Consider the following 16,207-nt stretch of genomic DNA (forward strand, 5'->3'; position numbering starts at 1 on the left):
ATTTTATTTTTTTTTTTAATAGGTTTTCAAAACAATTCTAAAATTCTTTGTTCTCTGTGTCATTCTGGGGTAATGAGTGTTGTGTGATGTGGGGGGCAAAAAGGAACAGAAATGATTTTTGCACAAGGTGGCAAGATAAGGAAATGTGAGAAGGGTCTGAAGACTTTGTGAAGGCATTGTAGGTTCTTCCCGGTGCCGGTGCCCATGCTGGTGTGAGTTCACCAGTTTGCTTCCACAGCCCAAATGCCCTCACGTCCACTTGCATGCTCTGCGATGGGCTGGCATTTCCTGTCCCTGGCCCCCCTGATATGTCTGATTAGGAGGGTAAATGATGGCAGCATCTTCTGAAAGTGGGAGGATGACGACTTGAATTCTGCCCAGTATGACCGATCGATGTGAGACAGAGATATTGATGTGTTCAGTTGATATCAAATGCTCTATTATGATTTCATTCAATACTAAAATACTTTTTTCCCTACCAAATTCTTATGCTTTTTGGACCAGCTGGCAAAGATGCTGTCATGCCACTGCAGGCCTTACTGTCCCATGGAGTTGACACTTTAGGTAAGGGTTTAGCTCTCACTTGTTTTTGCTCTTTGAAATTTACAATATGGGAATTGTTTTAACATTGAAAAGAAAAATCTATTAGCTTTTTAACATGCTTACAAAAAAATGTAACGTTTTATAAATAAGCTTATTTTGTTAAAGGGGTCCCTGAAGTTTGCACTAATTCAGACTTTATAAGAAAAAAAAAAATAACAATAGAGCAAAAAAAAAAAAAATATATCTAAAGGACCCATTTAGTGTGTGGCATGGAATATGGTGACTCAGTGGTTGGCACTGCTGCTGTGGACCCGGGTTCAACTCGAGGTACCCCAGTTCTCTGCATTCAGATGACTGGTCAACATACATTTTTCCTGGTTGAAGGATAAATGTGCCCTGCATTGGTCTGGCATCCCATCTGTGGTGGGTCCCTGCCTTGTGCCTCATGCTGCTTGGACAGGCTCTGAGCACTCGGGACCCCAGAAGTGTATAAGCAGGTGTGGATACTGAGGGACAAGTCTGACCTAAAATAAAAAGAGGAGACAGAAGGGGAAGATCACGATGGCCTTGTGGTGCCGACATTGCTAAAGCACAACAAGATCGAAACAATGATGTGGATAACAGTCACATGGATCACAAACAACTGCTATTTATATAGCGCCTTTCTGCAGTCAGCTCAACCCCATGGCACAGTCGGTAACATGTAAAGTCTAAGTTAATGGAGTCCTTTAGGATCACACTGAGTGGGAACTGAGCTGCGGTTTAAAGCCCAAAGCGACGTCCTCTGAGCCGCACAGCTTCACAACTTTGTTTATATAGCGCCTTTTTAGATTTAGCACAAATAACATAGAAAATAAGAAGATCAGCAGTCAACCCCAAGCCCACAAAGACAGCCATGAGGTTACACAGCCCATCCTGATACAGTTGTGCTTTAGACAAATTAAAATGGCAAGTAAGATGAAAAGGTTAGGCACAGGTCTGGTATATAGCGCCTTTCTATAGCGAACACCTGTCTGAGCTGCTCCCCGACTGCCTGCCTGCACCCATCGCCGCAAAGATGGACTCCTGCCCTGTGACTGAACCAAGCTAAGCGGGGAGGAGAATTGAAATGGCTGATGGTATGTTGTGTGGAGTTATGTGCTTGTGTGCCATGTTATGTTATATCATGTTATCTTGTGTAATATCGTATTATAAAGTGTGTTACGTCTGTGATGTTGTTGTCTTGTGTTTTGTTGAATTATGTTATATGATGTTATAAAGTATTATTTTATGCTGTTTTGTTGTTTTATGTTGTGTAACTCGACATAACAGTATGATATAACACAATACAACACAAGTGTCTCTGTTTTGTGTTATATCACATTATGTTGTGTAATATTATAGTATATTGTGTTGTGTAATTTCACAATACATTGTGTTGTGTTATATCATATTATGATGGTGTTATGTATGTGTCTCTGTTTTGTTTTGTGTTTTATGTTGTGTCGTACTGTGTGATATCATATTGTTATGTTGAGTTATATATGTGGTGTTGTGTTGTCTTTTGTTGCGTTATGTCATGTTGTGTAATATTATATTATAGCCAAGTGATGAGAGATTGTGGCGACGAGTTCCATCTTAACCTAACTGATCAGTTTCTAAATTGTCACAGAGGCGCAGTGACTTGTGAAGCCTCGTCACTTTATGCATCCAAGTTCGATCTTTGGCTCAGTTATTGTTCAGGTGAAATTTTGTATGTTCTCCTCCCTACACTCTCCAATTCTAAAGATGTGAACTTTAGACAAAATGGCAACTCTGGTCGCTGCAGTGCTGCTTCAGAGCCCCAGGGATTGAGGCCAGGTAACTTTCTGCATGTCCTTTCCGTGTCTGTACAGATGTTCTCTGCATACTCCAAGGTCCTTCCATCTTCCAAAGATGTGCAGCTTATGTTTATATGGTCAATACTGTCATGTGTACAGAGGACAGAGAAACTCTTACTTGTTCCGTGTTGAGACACATACAACACAGAACAACATGGCCGTTCTCTGGCAAATTTAATTGGCAAGGCAGCACTGTGGTTGGTAAGACAGATATGGCACTATATAATAGATAGACACTATATATAGGGCACTATATAATAGATAGACAAATATGAAAGGTATTATATAATAGACAGATATGAATGCATTATATAATAGATATGAAAGGCACTATATAATAGACAGCTATGAAAGGCACTATATAATAGATATGAAAGGCACTATATAATAGATGGATATAAAGGCATTATATAATAGACAGACAGATATGAAAGGCACTATATAATAGACAGATATGAATGCATTATATAATAGATAGATATGAAAGGCACTATATAATAGATGGATATAAAGGCATTATATAATAGACAGACAGATATGAAAGGCACTATATAATAGATAGACAGATATGAATGCATTATATAATAGATGGATATGAAAGGTGCTATATAATAGACAGATTTGAAAGGCGCTATATAATAGATGGATATGAAAGGCATTATATAATAGACAGATATGAAAGGCACTATACAATAGATAGATATGAATGCATTATGTAATAGATGGATATGAAAGGCATTATATAATAGACAGATATGAAAGGCACTATACAATAGATAGATATGAAAGGCACTATATAATAGACAGATGGATATGAAAGGCACTACACTGTATAATACATACTGCCTTATTTATCAGTTATTCCTCATAGGTTGGAGGCTCTGGCTTGAATTCCCAGCTCTACCATTGTCTTTTCAAGCTTTATCTTTTCTCCTTGTGTTATTACAGCTTTTTACGTTGTTTTCAGTTGGAAAATCTAAACTGTCATGGAGGCATAGTGGTTAGTGCTGCTGCCCGACAGATGCAGATTCAGTTTTTATCCTGGTAACTATCTGTTCTGCTTTTCAATGTCCTCCCGATGGATGCTCAGGTTTCCCTCCCATTCTAAAGATGTGCTCCTTAACGTGACGTGGTAACGCAGTAGTCAGTGCTAAGGCCTCATAATTAAAGAATCTGAGCTCAGTTCTTGACTTGGCATGGATCTTCTAGTTTCCTCCCACGATCCAAAGATGCAGACATTCATTTGAGTGGAAGAGGAAGAGCTGCCTGCTTCTCCCGGAGTCTTAACAGGAGAGATAATGCTGTGGGTCGCCACATTTAACCTTCCTGGGCTCGTCTTCTTTGAACAGACTTGTGTCTGTAGCCCAGCTAGATGAGTCGAGGGGGTTTACCTGTGTTAGATGTGACCTGGAGGTGCAGTGAAGTGTCACAGTACCCGGTCCATTACAGATCTTCATAGAGAGCAATGTCAGTGTGCCCTTTGAATGGCTATGATGTACGGTATATAGAGTACAGTATGCTGTTACAGCAACACATTTTTAAATGCAAATTAGAGATAAAATGCCAACATTTCCTTCCCTTCCACCAATTTGTATTCCTGAAGCAATACTGCCTAGTTTTGATTAAAGTATCGGTGGTATTTCTAGATTGTCTACAAATCGTAAGGAATTCATCCCAGGGGGTGAGAGGGAAATGGTCTTTCTTTTAGAAGTTTAAATAAGGAGTGGTGCTCAGCTATTCAGAAAATAAAATTCCTAGATTTGTGCAAAACGTACTATAATTCAGGTAAGAATTTTACATCGGGCACATTTGTCTCTCATTTAAAACTTCCTTTAAAGTATGCAGGACAAGGACTGACTTGTGAACAGGGGCTGCCTCTCTGGGTCATTTGTTTTGGAGTGTTCAAAGACTGAAGCCTCTCTCAGGTTACCTTGGACATTAAATCACTGCCGGCCCTCTTTGGTGTAAAATCAGACCGGATACGCTATGCAAGGAAAAATCGATTACCATGTCTGCAACTGCAGCAAATAATATTAAAATGTCCAATGAAAACATCTCAAACTACTCCACGATTCAGTCATCCAGTTGTATTCGCACAATGTCCAAAACGTATGCATTGTTTTGATAGAATATTGTCAAATAAATACTTCTAGGTAATCAAAGCAGTGCATTAAAGTGAAGCGTTTTCAAGTGAATTTGTGTTTTTGTAATGAAGGCGGCAAATTTCTCAACAAATTTCGTTGAAGAGGAAGTGTGACGAATTTCAACAAAATCGGTGTACTGGCCCTCATGAAAATGAAACATATTGTAATATACCGTAAAAAATATATGAACATATCTTTCAATATAATGTAACCTATATGCAGTTGAAATATATATTTTTAAGATTAAATCTGAAATATAAGAAACATATAAAATATTGATACAAAAACATTTCGAAATAGACTGTGTATAAGATGTGCGTGACCAGACCCTTGGTGGATTACTCTTTTAACGTGGAGCACAGTCCAGTTTTCCCAGTGATCCCAGTTCATTTTGAACTTCTTCTAACTCCCTAAAAGTAATTCAAGCAGGTTCAAGTCTGCCAGCGTATGCCAACATCAACCTCATTATTAACTGTAATAGCCTAAGGATAAGTTTAGATTTTATTTTGTGCTGTTTCACAGTGTAGTTTGGATATCTCGATATAAAAAACACCTACGAGACAGCCATTGGATGCACTTTTCAATTTTAGGGTAATATATTTTAAACATAGACTGCAATATTCAACAATGACAAGTATAAACTCTTAAAAAAAAAAAAAAAAAAAAGCCCAGTATATTATTCCTAGTATTTTAAAATACTGCATTGTAAGAAATATATTTTGGAAATATATTGCAATATATTAAAATGGCAGTAATTTATATATTTTAGTACAAGATATTGTAACACATTTCCTCGTCATTTTTTAATATATTTTAAAATATATTCATACAGATAGAAATGTGTTTATTTAAAATATGTTTTAGATGTATTTAATTTTTGTAAGGGGGAGCCCAGTTGTGTCACGTATGCAGACAGACAGACAGACAGACATAACAACCACAGTAGGTGCTTTTCACCTGAGATGCGAATGCACCTAATAAACCATACAGGTGAGACTCGAACTGCAGTGCGTCTGATTGCGGTCTGACATGTGAATTTCCCCTATCCTGCCTACTATACTAAAATTGTATCTATCTGTCTGTCTATCCTGCCTACTATACTAAAATTGTATCTGTCTATCTATCCTGCCTACTATACTAAAAGTTTATCTGTCTATCTATCCTGCCTACTATACTAAAATGTTATCTATCTGTCTATCTATCCTGCCTACTATACTAAAAGTTTATCTATCTGTCTATCTATCCTGCCTACTATACTAAAATTTTATCTGTCTATCTATCCTGCCTACTATACTAAAAGTTTATCTATCTGTCTATCTATCCTGCCTACTATACTAAAAGTTTATCTATCTGTCTATCTATCCTGCCTACTATACTAAAAGTTTATCTATCTGTCTATCTATCCTGCCTACTATACTAAAAGTTTATCTATCTGTCTATCTATCCTGCCTACTATACTAAAATTTTATCTGTCTATCTATCCTGCCTACTATAGTAAAAGTTTATCTATCTGTCTATCTATCCTGCCTACTATACTAAAATTTTATCTGTCTATCTATCCTGCCTACTATACTAAAATGTTATCTATCTGTCTATCTATCCTGCCTACTATACTAAAAGTTTATCTATCTGTCTATCTATCCCGCCTACTATACTAAAAGTTTATCTGTCTATCTATCCTGCCTACTATACTAAAAGTTTATCTGTCTATCCTGCCTACTATACTAAAATGTTATCTATCTGTCTATCTATCCTGCCTACTATACTAAAATGTTATCTATCTGTCTATCTATCCTGCCTACTATACTAAAAGTTTATCTGTCTATCTATCCTGCCTACTATACTAAAATGTTATCTATATGTCTATCTATCCTGCCTACTATACTAAAATTTTATCTGTCTATCCTGCCTACTATACTAAAATGTTATCTATCTGTCTATCTATCCTGCCTACTATACTAAAAGTTTATCTATCTGTCTATCTATCCTGCCTACTATACTAAAATGTTATCTATCTGTCTATCTATCCTGCCTACTATACTAAAAGTTTATCTGTCTATCTATCCTGCCTACTATACTAAAATTCTATCTATCTATCTATCTATCTATCTATCTATCTATCTATCTATCTATCTATCTATCTATCTATCTATCTATCACACCATCTGCAGAATTCTGCTGATTACATACTGGTACCAAGATGATCATTTCCAGCTATTAAACGTAAACATCATCACGGTTTTTCTTTGCCTTGGTCTCGACATTCTTGTTCCCTCTCTCCTTGCCTTTTGTTTAATTCTCATCTCGCTCTTTCTCTCGTTTTCTTCTTCTTCTCCCTCGACTGCGCTCTCAGACCCTTTTAATCCGCTGTGAGTGCAGGTGCACCGAATGACCTGCGGAGTCTCGATGAGGGGCAGCTGCGTTAACTGCCTGCGTGCATCACAGTTGGCCAATTCCCTCATGAAGAACTCGATCAAGATTTTAGCCTCAGGCCCCAGAGGGTTAAGTCATATCAAATAACAATAAATAACTTAAATAAATAGAGAAAATGGATTGATGTTTAATTAACATTGCAAAAGAAGTCATTCCAGTGCATTAATTGTGCCCACAGTGAAAGGACCTCCTGACCAGTTTTCCGTAGCAATTGAAGATGGAGAAGGCAAAAGAAAGCCACTAAGAAGGACAGACACTCATGGTCCCACCAAACTGGCGACTTTGCAGGTAACCAACACATTAGATCTAAAAGTATCTAATTTAGGGTCATGTTCCGGGTGGCGGTGCCTAACCTCGCAGCACAAGACAGGAGATGGTGTGGGGCTTAACACCACAGGAATGGGTTTGTTCACTATGGAGGCATTAAACGTATATATTTAGTAAAAGGACAAAGTTTACAAAAGAGCTCTGTGACCTCGTAATCTATCGGTTGATGTAAATGTACATTTTAAATCTACCTGTAGGGGGGGATTCTCAGGCTTCACCTAATCCCAAAAAGAAAGCATAGTGGAGAAAATACCAACAGATAACGCGAGGAAGGGATGAACAAAAGGAGTAACCACAAAGCAATGATACAAAATGGAAAATGATCACCACCCTGCACTTCTAGGCCAAACTAAATCTTTAAGGATGCCATTGCACCCATCAAAACGAAAAACAACACCACAAATCAAAGTCATAAATATTTTTAACAAGGTAATGTGATACCAGGACCAGGGTCAGCCATTGTACAGCGTCCTGAGCAATTTTCAGGTTAAGGGCCTCGCTAAACCCACAGAGTAGGATCCCTTCTGCCAGTAATGGGATTTGAACCAGCAACCTACCAGATACCATTAAAGGCTGGGGAGGGGGGCAGTCCCTTAGTGGTGAGGTAATGGTGGCTCCGCCTCCTGAGGATCCACTCACACAATACAAGGAATATAGCAGAACACAGTCGCACACATAGAAACTAAATAATAAATAAATCATTCACAAATAGCAAAGTATAAAATATGTGAAACATAGCTAATAAATAATAAACGAACAGAGCAATATTAGCAGAAACGAAATGCACACAAGCTGAGAGAAAAAGGCAGAAAAAAAGAAATTTAAACATTAGCCCGTGGACGAACCTTGGCTAAAACATAACACGATAAAATCTCTCAAAAAATAAATACACAGCAAATTCTTTGTTTCTTTTTTCTGTACAAATTCATAAAAATAGAAAGTCCTGGTTGTGACGTTTATGCCCATGACCCTGTGATGTCACAGCTGCTAACTACCAGCTCATTTCCCTAGCAATGCGTCAACAACCATTCCACAAATTTAGCAGTGCCACGGTAAACAAACTGATGTTGCAGAAAAGTCAATAAAATAAATCCTCCATTAAATAACATTTTGTGGACACAAACTAAGTTCATATTCAGAATTTTGGGGTTAAACCCTGCTAACAATGTGTAAATATTTTCAGGAAAGGCAACGAAAATCATAACCTAGAAAACATCGGAGGTTTGTAACACCAGGAAGCCAGTCTGCTGTGTACAAACCCGGTGATAGTGTCTAGAGCTCCCTCTGGTGGGCTCAGGTGCTTCTGCACTTCAAAGCCTGGATTAAGATTTAAAGGGACAGGCCACCCCCAGATGCTCTGTCCTCTCCGTTGGGTAGTTGGATTCCATATTACTGCCATATTTCTGACCCCTGGAGGGACTTCTAAGGTGGTTCCTCACTGATCTCCATCCAGTCCGGTAATTAGCTCTTGGGCTCCCACTACTGTCAGCATTCTAATGATGACCCTCCCTACTGACCGTTCCTGTCCCTACACTCTCAGGACCTTATAAGATCTTGTAACTCTCTGCTTCTGTCAACAAAAAGTTTCAAAAATAAGGTTACAAGTTCCAACCATACGACAAAATCTCCACAAGAGGAAGGACGACTGTAAACTCTCAGCTTGTATTAAAAAAAAATGGGCAAGCAAAGAAGCTCTATAAATGAACGCTTTACTTATAAAAATACAGAAAGAATCTCAGCAGAGCGAAAAGAGGCAGAATCCTAAGCAAACGAGTCCTAAAACAGTATCCAAAATTGGAATCCATTACGAAGCAAGAAAAATCCGATCAGAAATGCAGGAAATCCAAACAGCACAAAAGCCTTACAGAACCAAAAATGAATGATTCCCAACTCCTGAGCCTTTTCAGCTTACATAATAAGACCAGAAGGAGTACTCCGGAGTGGTGACGCCAGGCCTCAACTCATGAGGAACAGGGACAATAAGTAAACGTAAAGATACAATACATAACCAACAAAAGACAAAAATCAATCATAAAAGTATGAAAAATAAGCATACAAAAAAGAGAAAAAAACAATAAAACATAAAATAGACCAAAATGTACATAACAGGTAGTGCCTCCTGCTGGTTAAAATATGAGTTTATCACGACACTCTTCCTCCTTTAGTATTAAAAGAACACAAAATATCAAAAACAATAACTGTATAATTGGGATGGATAAGGAAGGGATGATTACAGGGAAGAACACATACGGTGACAAAGTAAAGCAGATGACCCAAATTTTTCCCTTAAAAATTGCTGTTTGTGCTACGTTCTCCCTTTTTTTTCCACTGTTCCCTTTTTTCAGATCTATGATAAAGAGTTGGAAACGGAGTTTGGAGATTTTGACGACTGGGTTAAAACCTTCGATTTGTTACGGGGCAAAGCAAGCGAAGAAGACAGCAGCATTCATGAGGACAGAATTGTTGGGAAATTTAAGGTTGGTGACATTTTTTCAAGCTAATTTGGATTTTTCTAAAAATTAACTGCATTTAAATACTTTCTTTTTCCACAGTTTTCTATTAAGGAATATTTAAAAATAATAATAATAATAATCAAGTATGCAAATTGATTGATAGATTGTGAATGTGAACTTAAAACGTACAAGCCAAATCGTAGATGAACATAAATAGTTAAATGCGTCATAAACAGAGGTACGTATTGTGTTGCTTAATTTAATTATCCCCATATTTATTTATTTCAATGTCACAGCACTCAACTTGAAGCTGAGGGGGTGGGCTCTAACGGGTGCTGTGTTTTGATTGGTTAATCCTCAGCAGAGTGGGCGTAGATTCTCCTGCATTAAGTAACACATTTACAGCAGACGCTTCAGATGTCGACTTCTGTCGATGAGTTTGGTGCTTCTTGATTCAAGCAGCCGTCTCGTGTGGTAATTCTACCCCCCCCCCCTTACTGAGTCACCACAGGCACACACAGCCATAATGTCACCGTGCGTTTTGAGCCACAGATTTCCTGCAGCAAGCAAATCTCTGTTGTGAATGTCGGTAGCTGCATTTGTCGAGGGCTTCCAAATATTCCAAATACAGCTACTCGAAAAGCGGTTCGTATGACTCCTTTCCAAAAGGAGACTCTACTGTCCAAGTGTCTTCATTTTAAACGTTTAGTGAAATTCAAACCAAACAATTCACACAACAAATAAAGAGAAAAATTGATATTACAAAGAAAAGGAAAGTTGTTGTTTAAGATGATTAAGGCTTAAGTGCCTAGGTTACAATTCTTAAAACTTGTGGGATCACTTCCCAGGTCCACCATGTGTAGAGCTCAAGTTCAAAGTTTATTGTCATGTGCACAGTAAGGTGACACGTTTCCCTGTACGATGAAATTCTTTCTTTGCTGTCCACACCAAATGACAAAACCAACTATAAAAATAAACATAAATATTAAGTGGCAGATAGATTTTAAGTAACTGACACAGCATAAAGTATAAAAACAGAATAGAAGTGTAAAATGTAAATGTGCAGGTAGGTGTGTGATGGACAAGTCCAGTACAGTTGTGTGAGGTCGATAGAATGAGGTGGACCACGGTTACAAAGTCCAGTCAGTAATTTAGGAGTCTAATGGCCTTGGGAAAGAAAAAAGTTCTTTAGCCTGGAAGTCCTGCATTTCATACGTCTGTACCTCCTGCCTGAAGGTAGAAGTGTGAACAGTTCGTGTTGGGGGGTCTGTGGGGTCCCTGAGGATCGAGGCAGTTCTCCTGCGGACTCTGCAGTTGTAGATGCTCTGCAGAGAGGACAGTGGGGTCCTGGTGATCTTCTCAGCAGTCTTTACCACTCTCTGCAGGCGTTTGCGGTCCATAGCAGTAGTGTTGCCGTACCACACGGTGATGCAGCTGGTCAAGATGCCCTCAACAATGCGCTTTGAGTAGTGAGAAAAGTGCTATATAAATGTAAAGAATTATTATTTATTATTATATGTTATCTCATACTAATGTAACCATCAGAAAACTCTACGCCCTCCATGCCTCTCTGTCCAACAGTTCACGTTTCTTTCTGGCTGTCTACGTACAATCTCCGAGAATTCTGTTCTCACACCGGGACACAGCTGAACATAAAGAACATTCCATTAACTTGTTAGCTTATGGGGCATGATGGACAGCACTCATGGGCTAGCAGACCATGCTGGATTGGTGCTGGTCCATTACCTGGCCAGGATGATGGAAAAACAGACCATTTTATATGCTCTGCCAGAGATTGGCTGGCAATGCTATCAATATGAAAAGTGTGTTGGCATGAGCCTCCGCAGGGTGTCTGGGCTCTCCCTTAAAGATAGGGTGAGAAGCTCAGTCATCCGGGAGGGGCTCAGAGTACAGCCGCTGCTCCTCCACATCGAGAGGAGTCAGATGAGGTGGCTCGGGCATCTGATCAGGATGCCTCCTGGATGCCTCCCTGGGGAGGTGTTCTGGGCACGTCCAACCGGGAGGAGGCCCCGGGGAAGACCCAGGACACGCTGGAGGGACTATGTCTCCCGGCTGGCCTGGGAACGCCTCGGGATTCTCCCGGAAGAGCTAGAAGAAGTGACTGGGGAGAGGGAAGTCTGGGCATCTCTGCTCAAGCTGCTGCCCCCGCGACCCGACCTCGGATAAGCGGAAGAGAATTGATGGATGGATGGATGGTGTTGGCATGAGCAAGGACCTTTACCGTGCACAATGATAGGACAGGGGGAGACCATGGGACATGGCTACAGTCTTTCCCAATACACTACAGGACAGCAGCCCTGGTCCTCGATACCCAAATGGACACCAGTAGGTCATGATGGGTTCCGTGGGTGCCACCAGGGGGTGCTGTAGGGGTTTATACACCCACCGAATCTGCTTTCACTGTATGCAAATTAGATTGGCTCTGTCTTTGTTACTTTTTCTTCACAAAGAGAACTACGACACTTGGGGGGGAAAAAGTGACCAATAAGTGTGGTAGAGAGTAGGACTTTAGGGAACTTCAAAACTTGACTACGTGTTATTGTGGAAAAATGAGGTGAATAGGATCAACGCACTTTGTTGGGCTGAATGGCCTGTCCTCGTCAACATTGATCTAATATCAATGACAATCTTTTTACATTTCACAGGGACGATTCTGCGTGTCAAAGTGTCCCGATGCTGATGACATCACTGCAGACGTGGGGCAGTTCAGAGTCCTACAGGGGATGCCCCCAAACCATCCGGTGAAAGTTCTAATAAGAGTCTACATTGTTTCTGTAAGTACTTGGTGTCACGATTGCACATCTTATTTCATTTTGTTACACGTTTTTCTACGTATTTCTCAATCTTTTATTAGTTTCATTTTTGTTGTTTGAGACGCACCGTTACCGGCAACTTTTTGTTTTTTTTTTTAATGATCATCGTCAGTTTAATTCACCTGTCGTTAAGGTTGCTCTACCGCAGGAGTTCTTAACCGGGGGTATCGGTATGGGAACCAAATGCTGGGGGTATGGGACTCAATCTCTGGGTACTGGTATTTATTTTATTTAACGTATTAATTTATACTTGGGTTAGTATGTGAATAGAACACGATAGAATCTTCGAGAACATTCGACATTTCCTGCAAATGTTTGTATTTAATTTTACACATGTGTATTTACTACAACTTTAATTTTAAATTTAAATTAAGTACATTTTAATTTTAATATTTAAATTTAATAAATGTATATTTACTGAACAAGTGTGTATTTACTCGTTTATTGACAATGTACGTATTTCGAAGACTCTAGAAGCGTGTTTTGCATTGTATATAAAGGCGGCGACTGCGCTCCACCATTCATTCTGGCAACTAATATAAGGAATGGCGATGATTATTTCAACAGTCAAGTAAAGGGGGTATAGGACCATACTGGACAATCCATCCGGGGTCTGGAGTCATCAAAAGGTTAAGAACCCCTGCTCTACCGCATTTCCAAGTGTGAGTCTCGATAGGTCATGACCTTTGACTAATACTAATACTGAACTTGTTATTTTGGGGGGGGTTCAGTGCTGTAAATGATCAATCTGCCACTACTTCTCTGTCACATCCCTCGACTTCTCCAACTATTTTCAGTCGTAGTCATCGTTTTGCAACCACTAGGGGTCGCAATGTGGCACCAGATCACAGACACAGTAATGCCCAACACAATTCCAGGTTCAAATAAATGATTGTCACAAACTCCTTCCAGAGCACCAGCATAACACACCAATACACAATTCACCTTCCACCTCCAAGAGATTGTTGCCCACTGCCTCCCGACTCATTTATGTGAGGTGGTGGTCTCTTTTTTAAAGCCAACTTGGGAACTGTTTCCAATCTCCTTCTCAAGACATCCGGGTCATGCCAAAACCAAGGCAGCACCTTCTAGTGGTCCCCAAAGTCCTAGACAGTGCCATATTTCCAGACTCCAAGTCTCCAAATCCCATCCCATGTGGGTGTCCTAATTGGGCTCAGCCCTAAGAAACACTACCGGCCTGTTGTGTTTGGGAATGAACTGCTCCTGGTAAGCCTGTTCTCCCAGTACATCCATTATGTTCTCCTCGCTGGGTAAGAATCTTTCCTTTACCCCCGCCAGGATGCCTTTACCTCCTTCCTGGCACCTACAGTTTACATAATCTTAGCGAGTCCGAGGCAGTTGGCAGTGCAGCTCCCATGATGTTAGCCATGTAATGTGACATGCCTGTCAGGCAGGTTTGATTTTGTCTTTCGCTGTGGGGTCGGGATCTGTGTGTGTGACAGCTGACAACCAATGGATGCTCATCTGGGAGTGTCACACAGAGAAGGCAGTGACGAAGAATAAGGAAGGCCGGGCCTTTGGACCTCACAAACAGAAGAAATGTTTGTCTGTCTGATGTCTCATGTTTTATGTACCACAACAGAACAGAAAATGGGCCAACATTGTGGCTAAACTCGTCATAGTTATTAACCCTACACATAGTGCCAGATCCGTCAGGCAGCACATGCTACTGGCAGTCAGAAAAAGGGGGCAAGCAAGACTGTGCTGGAAATATGGCAGCCAATCAGTAAATGTCACCTAGGCCCACGGTTTTCAAACTGTGGTACGCGTACCACTGGTGGTACTTCAAGTTATGCCAAGTGGTACTCATGTGGCCCTTTATTTTCCACGAATCGATGTTGCTAGAATGCCAATATGTTGCATATAATCATATATAGTATAAGTATACTACTGTAAATGTGTGGAAGACTCCAAGCCGGCTTTTATTAGCGCGGGCACCCATTTCCTTAATTAGTTTAATATCACTTTAACGTCATAATTACAGTCATTATAGTGATTATAGTGACTTTTTCTTCAAAACAACACGGGCGTAAATTAACGATTCATTGACAGTGGTACTTCAGTTTACTGGTCCTCGCGGAGTGGTACTTGTTCAAAAAAGTTTGAAAACCGTGGACCTAGGCAGCGATTTTCAGTCACGTAAGGTGACTCGGTGACAAGATGAGCAACAGCGGTTGGCCAATCTGACCTACTCCATGACTAGAAGTCACTTAATGTGACATCAGCTTTATTTTTTGTTTTTATTATTTTTATTTTTACAGCTGTTGGCACCATCTTGGATGGGTATGGTTGGTGCCACTTCCTATGGGTGTTTCTTTTGAGGTCGTAACCTCTAACTAGTTAATTGTTGGAGTTAAAAGCTGTGCAGTAAATAAAGTCACTTCCTTATCCAGGCTGATATTTTTCTAAACAAATCTTTTTGCCTTGTGCTATTCCTTCAAAGAATTTCCTTTTCTTTTTTCTGTCTTTTTGTAATTTTTTGGTTTCACTCCATTTGACTTCCCGGTTTTTGACTTCTTTTTTTGTCCTTTGACTTTGTCTCCTCTCCTGGTTACTTACATAATCCTCTTTCTAGAATATCAAGCATAACTAAAGGTTGTTCGAATAAATTCACCTGCTTATCCGAGTTTGCGGATTCCAAAACTCTTTTTTTGCCATTCATTCTTTTGTTCAAAGATTCAGGTTTTCTAAAAGTTTTTTTCTGGTCTTGACCCTAATTGTTGCGTTTTGTATTTTTATTTTTGTTTTATTTACAGGCTTCCAATCTTCACCCTGCAGACCCAGATGGCAAATCAGATCCATATATCGTACTCCGACTCGGGAAAACCGAAATTAAAGACAGAGACAATTACATCCCCAAGCAGCTGAATCCCATTTTTGGAAGGTGTGTAAAGATAAATGAGTAAAGGTTGGTTTATTGTTGAGTCTCAAAAATGGCTACTGAGCTTCATTGATAACAATCCTGCTCTCCAAAAAAAGTTTATTGGTGAGTGGTAGAAGCTGGAAATTGTTTAAGAAATTTGTTAGCAATGCTGCGTAGATAATAATAATTCTTTGCATTTATATAGCGCTTTTCTCACTACTCAAAGCGCTCAGCAATCGCAGGTTAAGGGCCTTGCTCAAGGGTCCAACACAGCAGAGTCCCTATTGGCATTTACGGGATTCAAACCGGCAACCTTCCGATTACCAGGGCAGATCCCTAGATTTGTGGAACACCGTTAAAGCCTGCATGGCGCAGCACTCCATATAAAACAGTGGTGCCCGAGGTATGGTTCTGCAGACCACATATCTGTATTGGGGTTCTCTTTGAAGGAAAACCAGAAGAACAGATGTAATCAGAGTCCGCAAAGGGTCAAAACCATAAGATCTACCACACAGAGTCAAAACCAAATCGAGAAGCAAAAATCGAAACCAAAAAATAGGCAGAGAGAATAACTCCTCACAAAGTCAACCAACAGGTTTTTGAAATCCGTAAACTCGGATGGAGAAATGGTCTGATGGGTGATAATTTCAACCCGTCGTACCATTAATGCAGGTCATGACCTCTGAGGACACGCCCCTAACAACATGAGAGCTGCCCTGACAAAGGGAAG

At 39.9% G+C, this 16,207-nt stretch overlaps 1 protein-coding gene across 3 annotated transcripts in view; it reads left to right on the forward strand.

The window, feature by feature from the left end:
• Positions 1–16,207, forward strand: part of fer1l6 (fer-1 like family member 6) — a 124,253-nt gene that overhangs the window by 89,452 nt on the left and 18,594 nt on the right. For 2 of the 3 annotated variants that reach the window (XM_051935967.1, XM_028817740.2), the window contains exons 29-33: positions 505–564; positions 7,158–7,267; positions 9,652–9,783; positions 12,426–12,554; positions 15,371–15,498. In XM_051935967.1, the coding sequence (XP_051791927.1) occupies positions 505–564; positions 7,158–7,267; positions 9,652–9,783; positions 12,426–12,554; positions 15,371–15,498 (559 nt within the window). The remainder of the gene's footprint in view (positions 1–504; positions 565–7,157; positions 7,268–9,651; positions 9,784–12,425; positions 12,555–15,370; positions 15,499–16,207) is intronic. The other variant, XM_051935968.1, reaches the window with a different exon arrangement.

Source organism: Erpetoichthys calabaricus, chromosome 13 (assembly GCF_900747795.2).
Source record: "Erpetoichthys calabaricus chromosome 13, fErpCal1.3, whole genome shotgun sequence".
Lineage (NCBI taxonomy): Eukaryota > Metazoa > Chordata > Cladistia > Polypteriformes > Polypteridae > Erpetoichthys > Erpetoichthys calabaricus.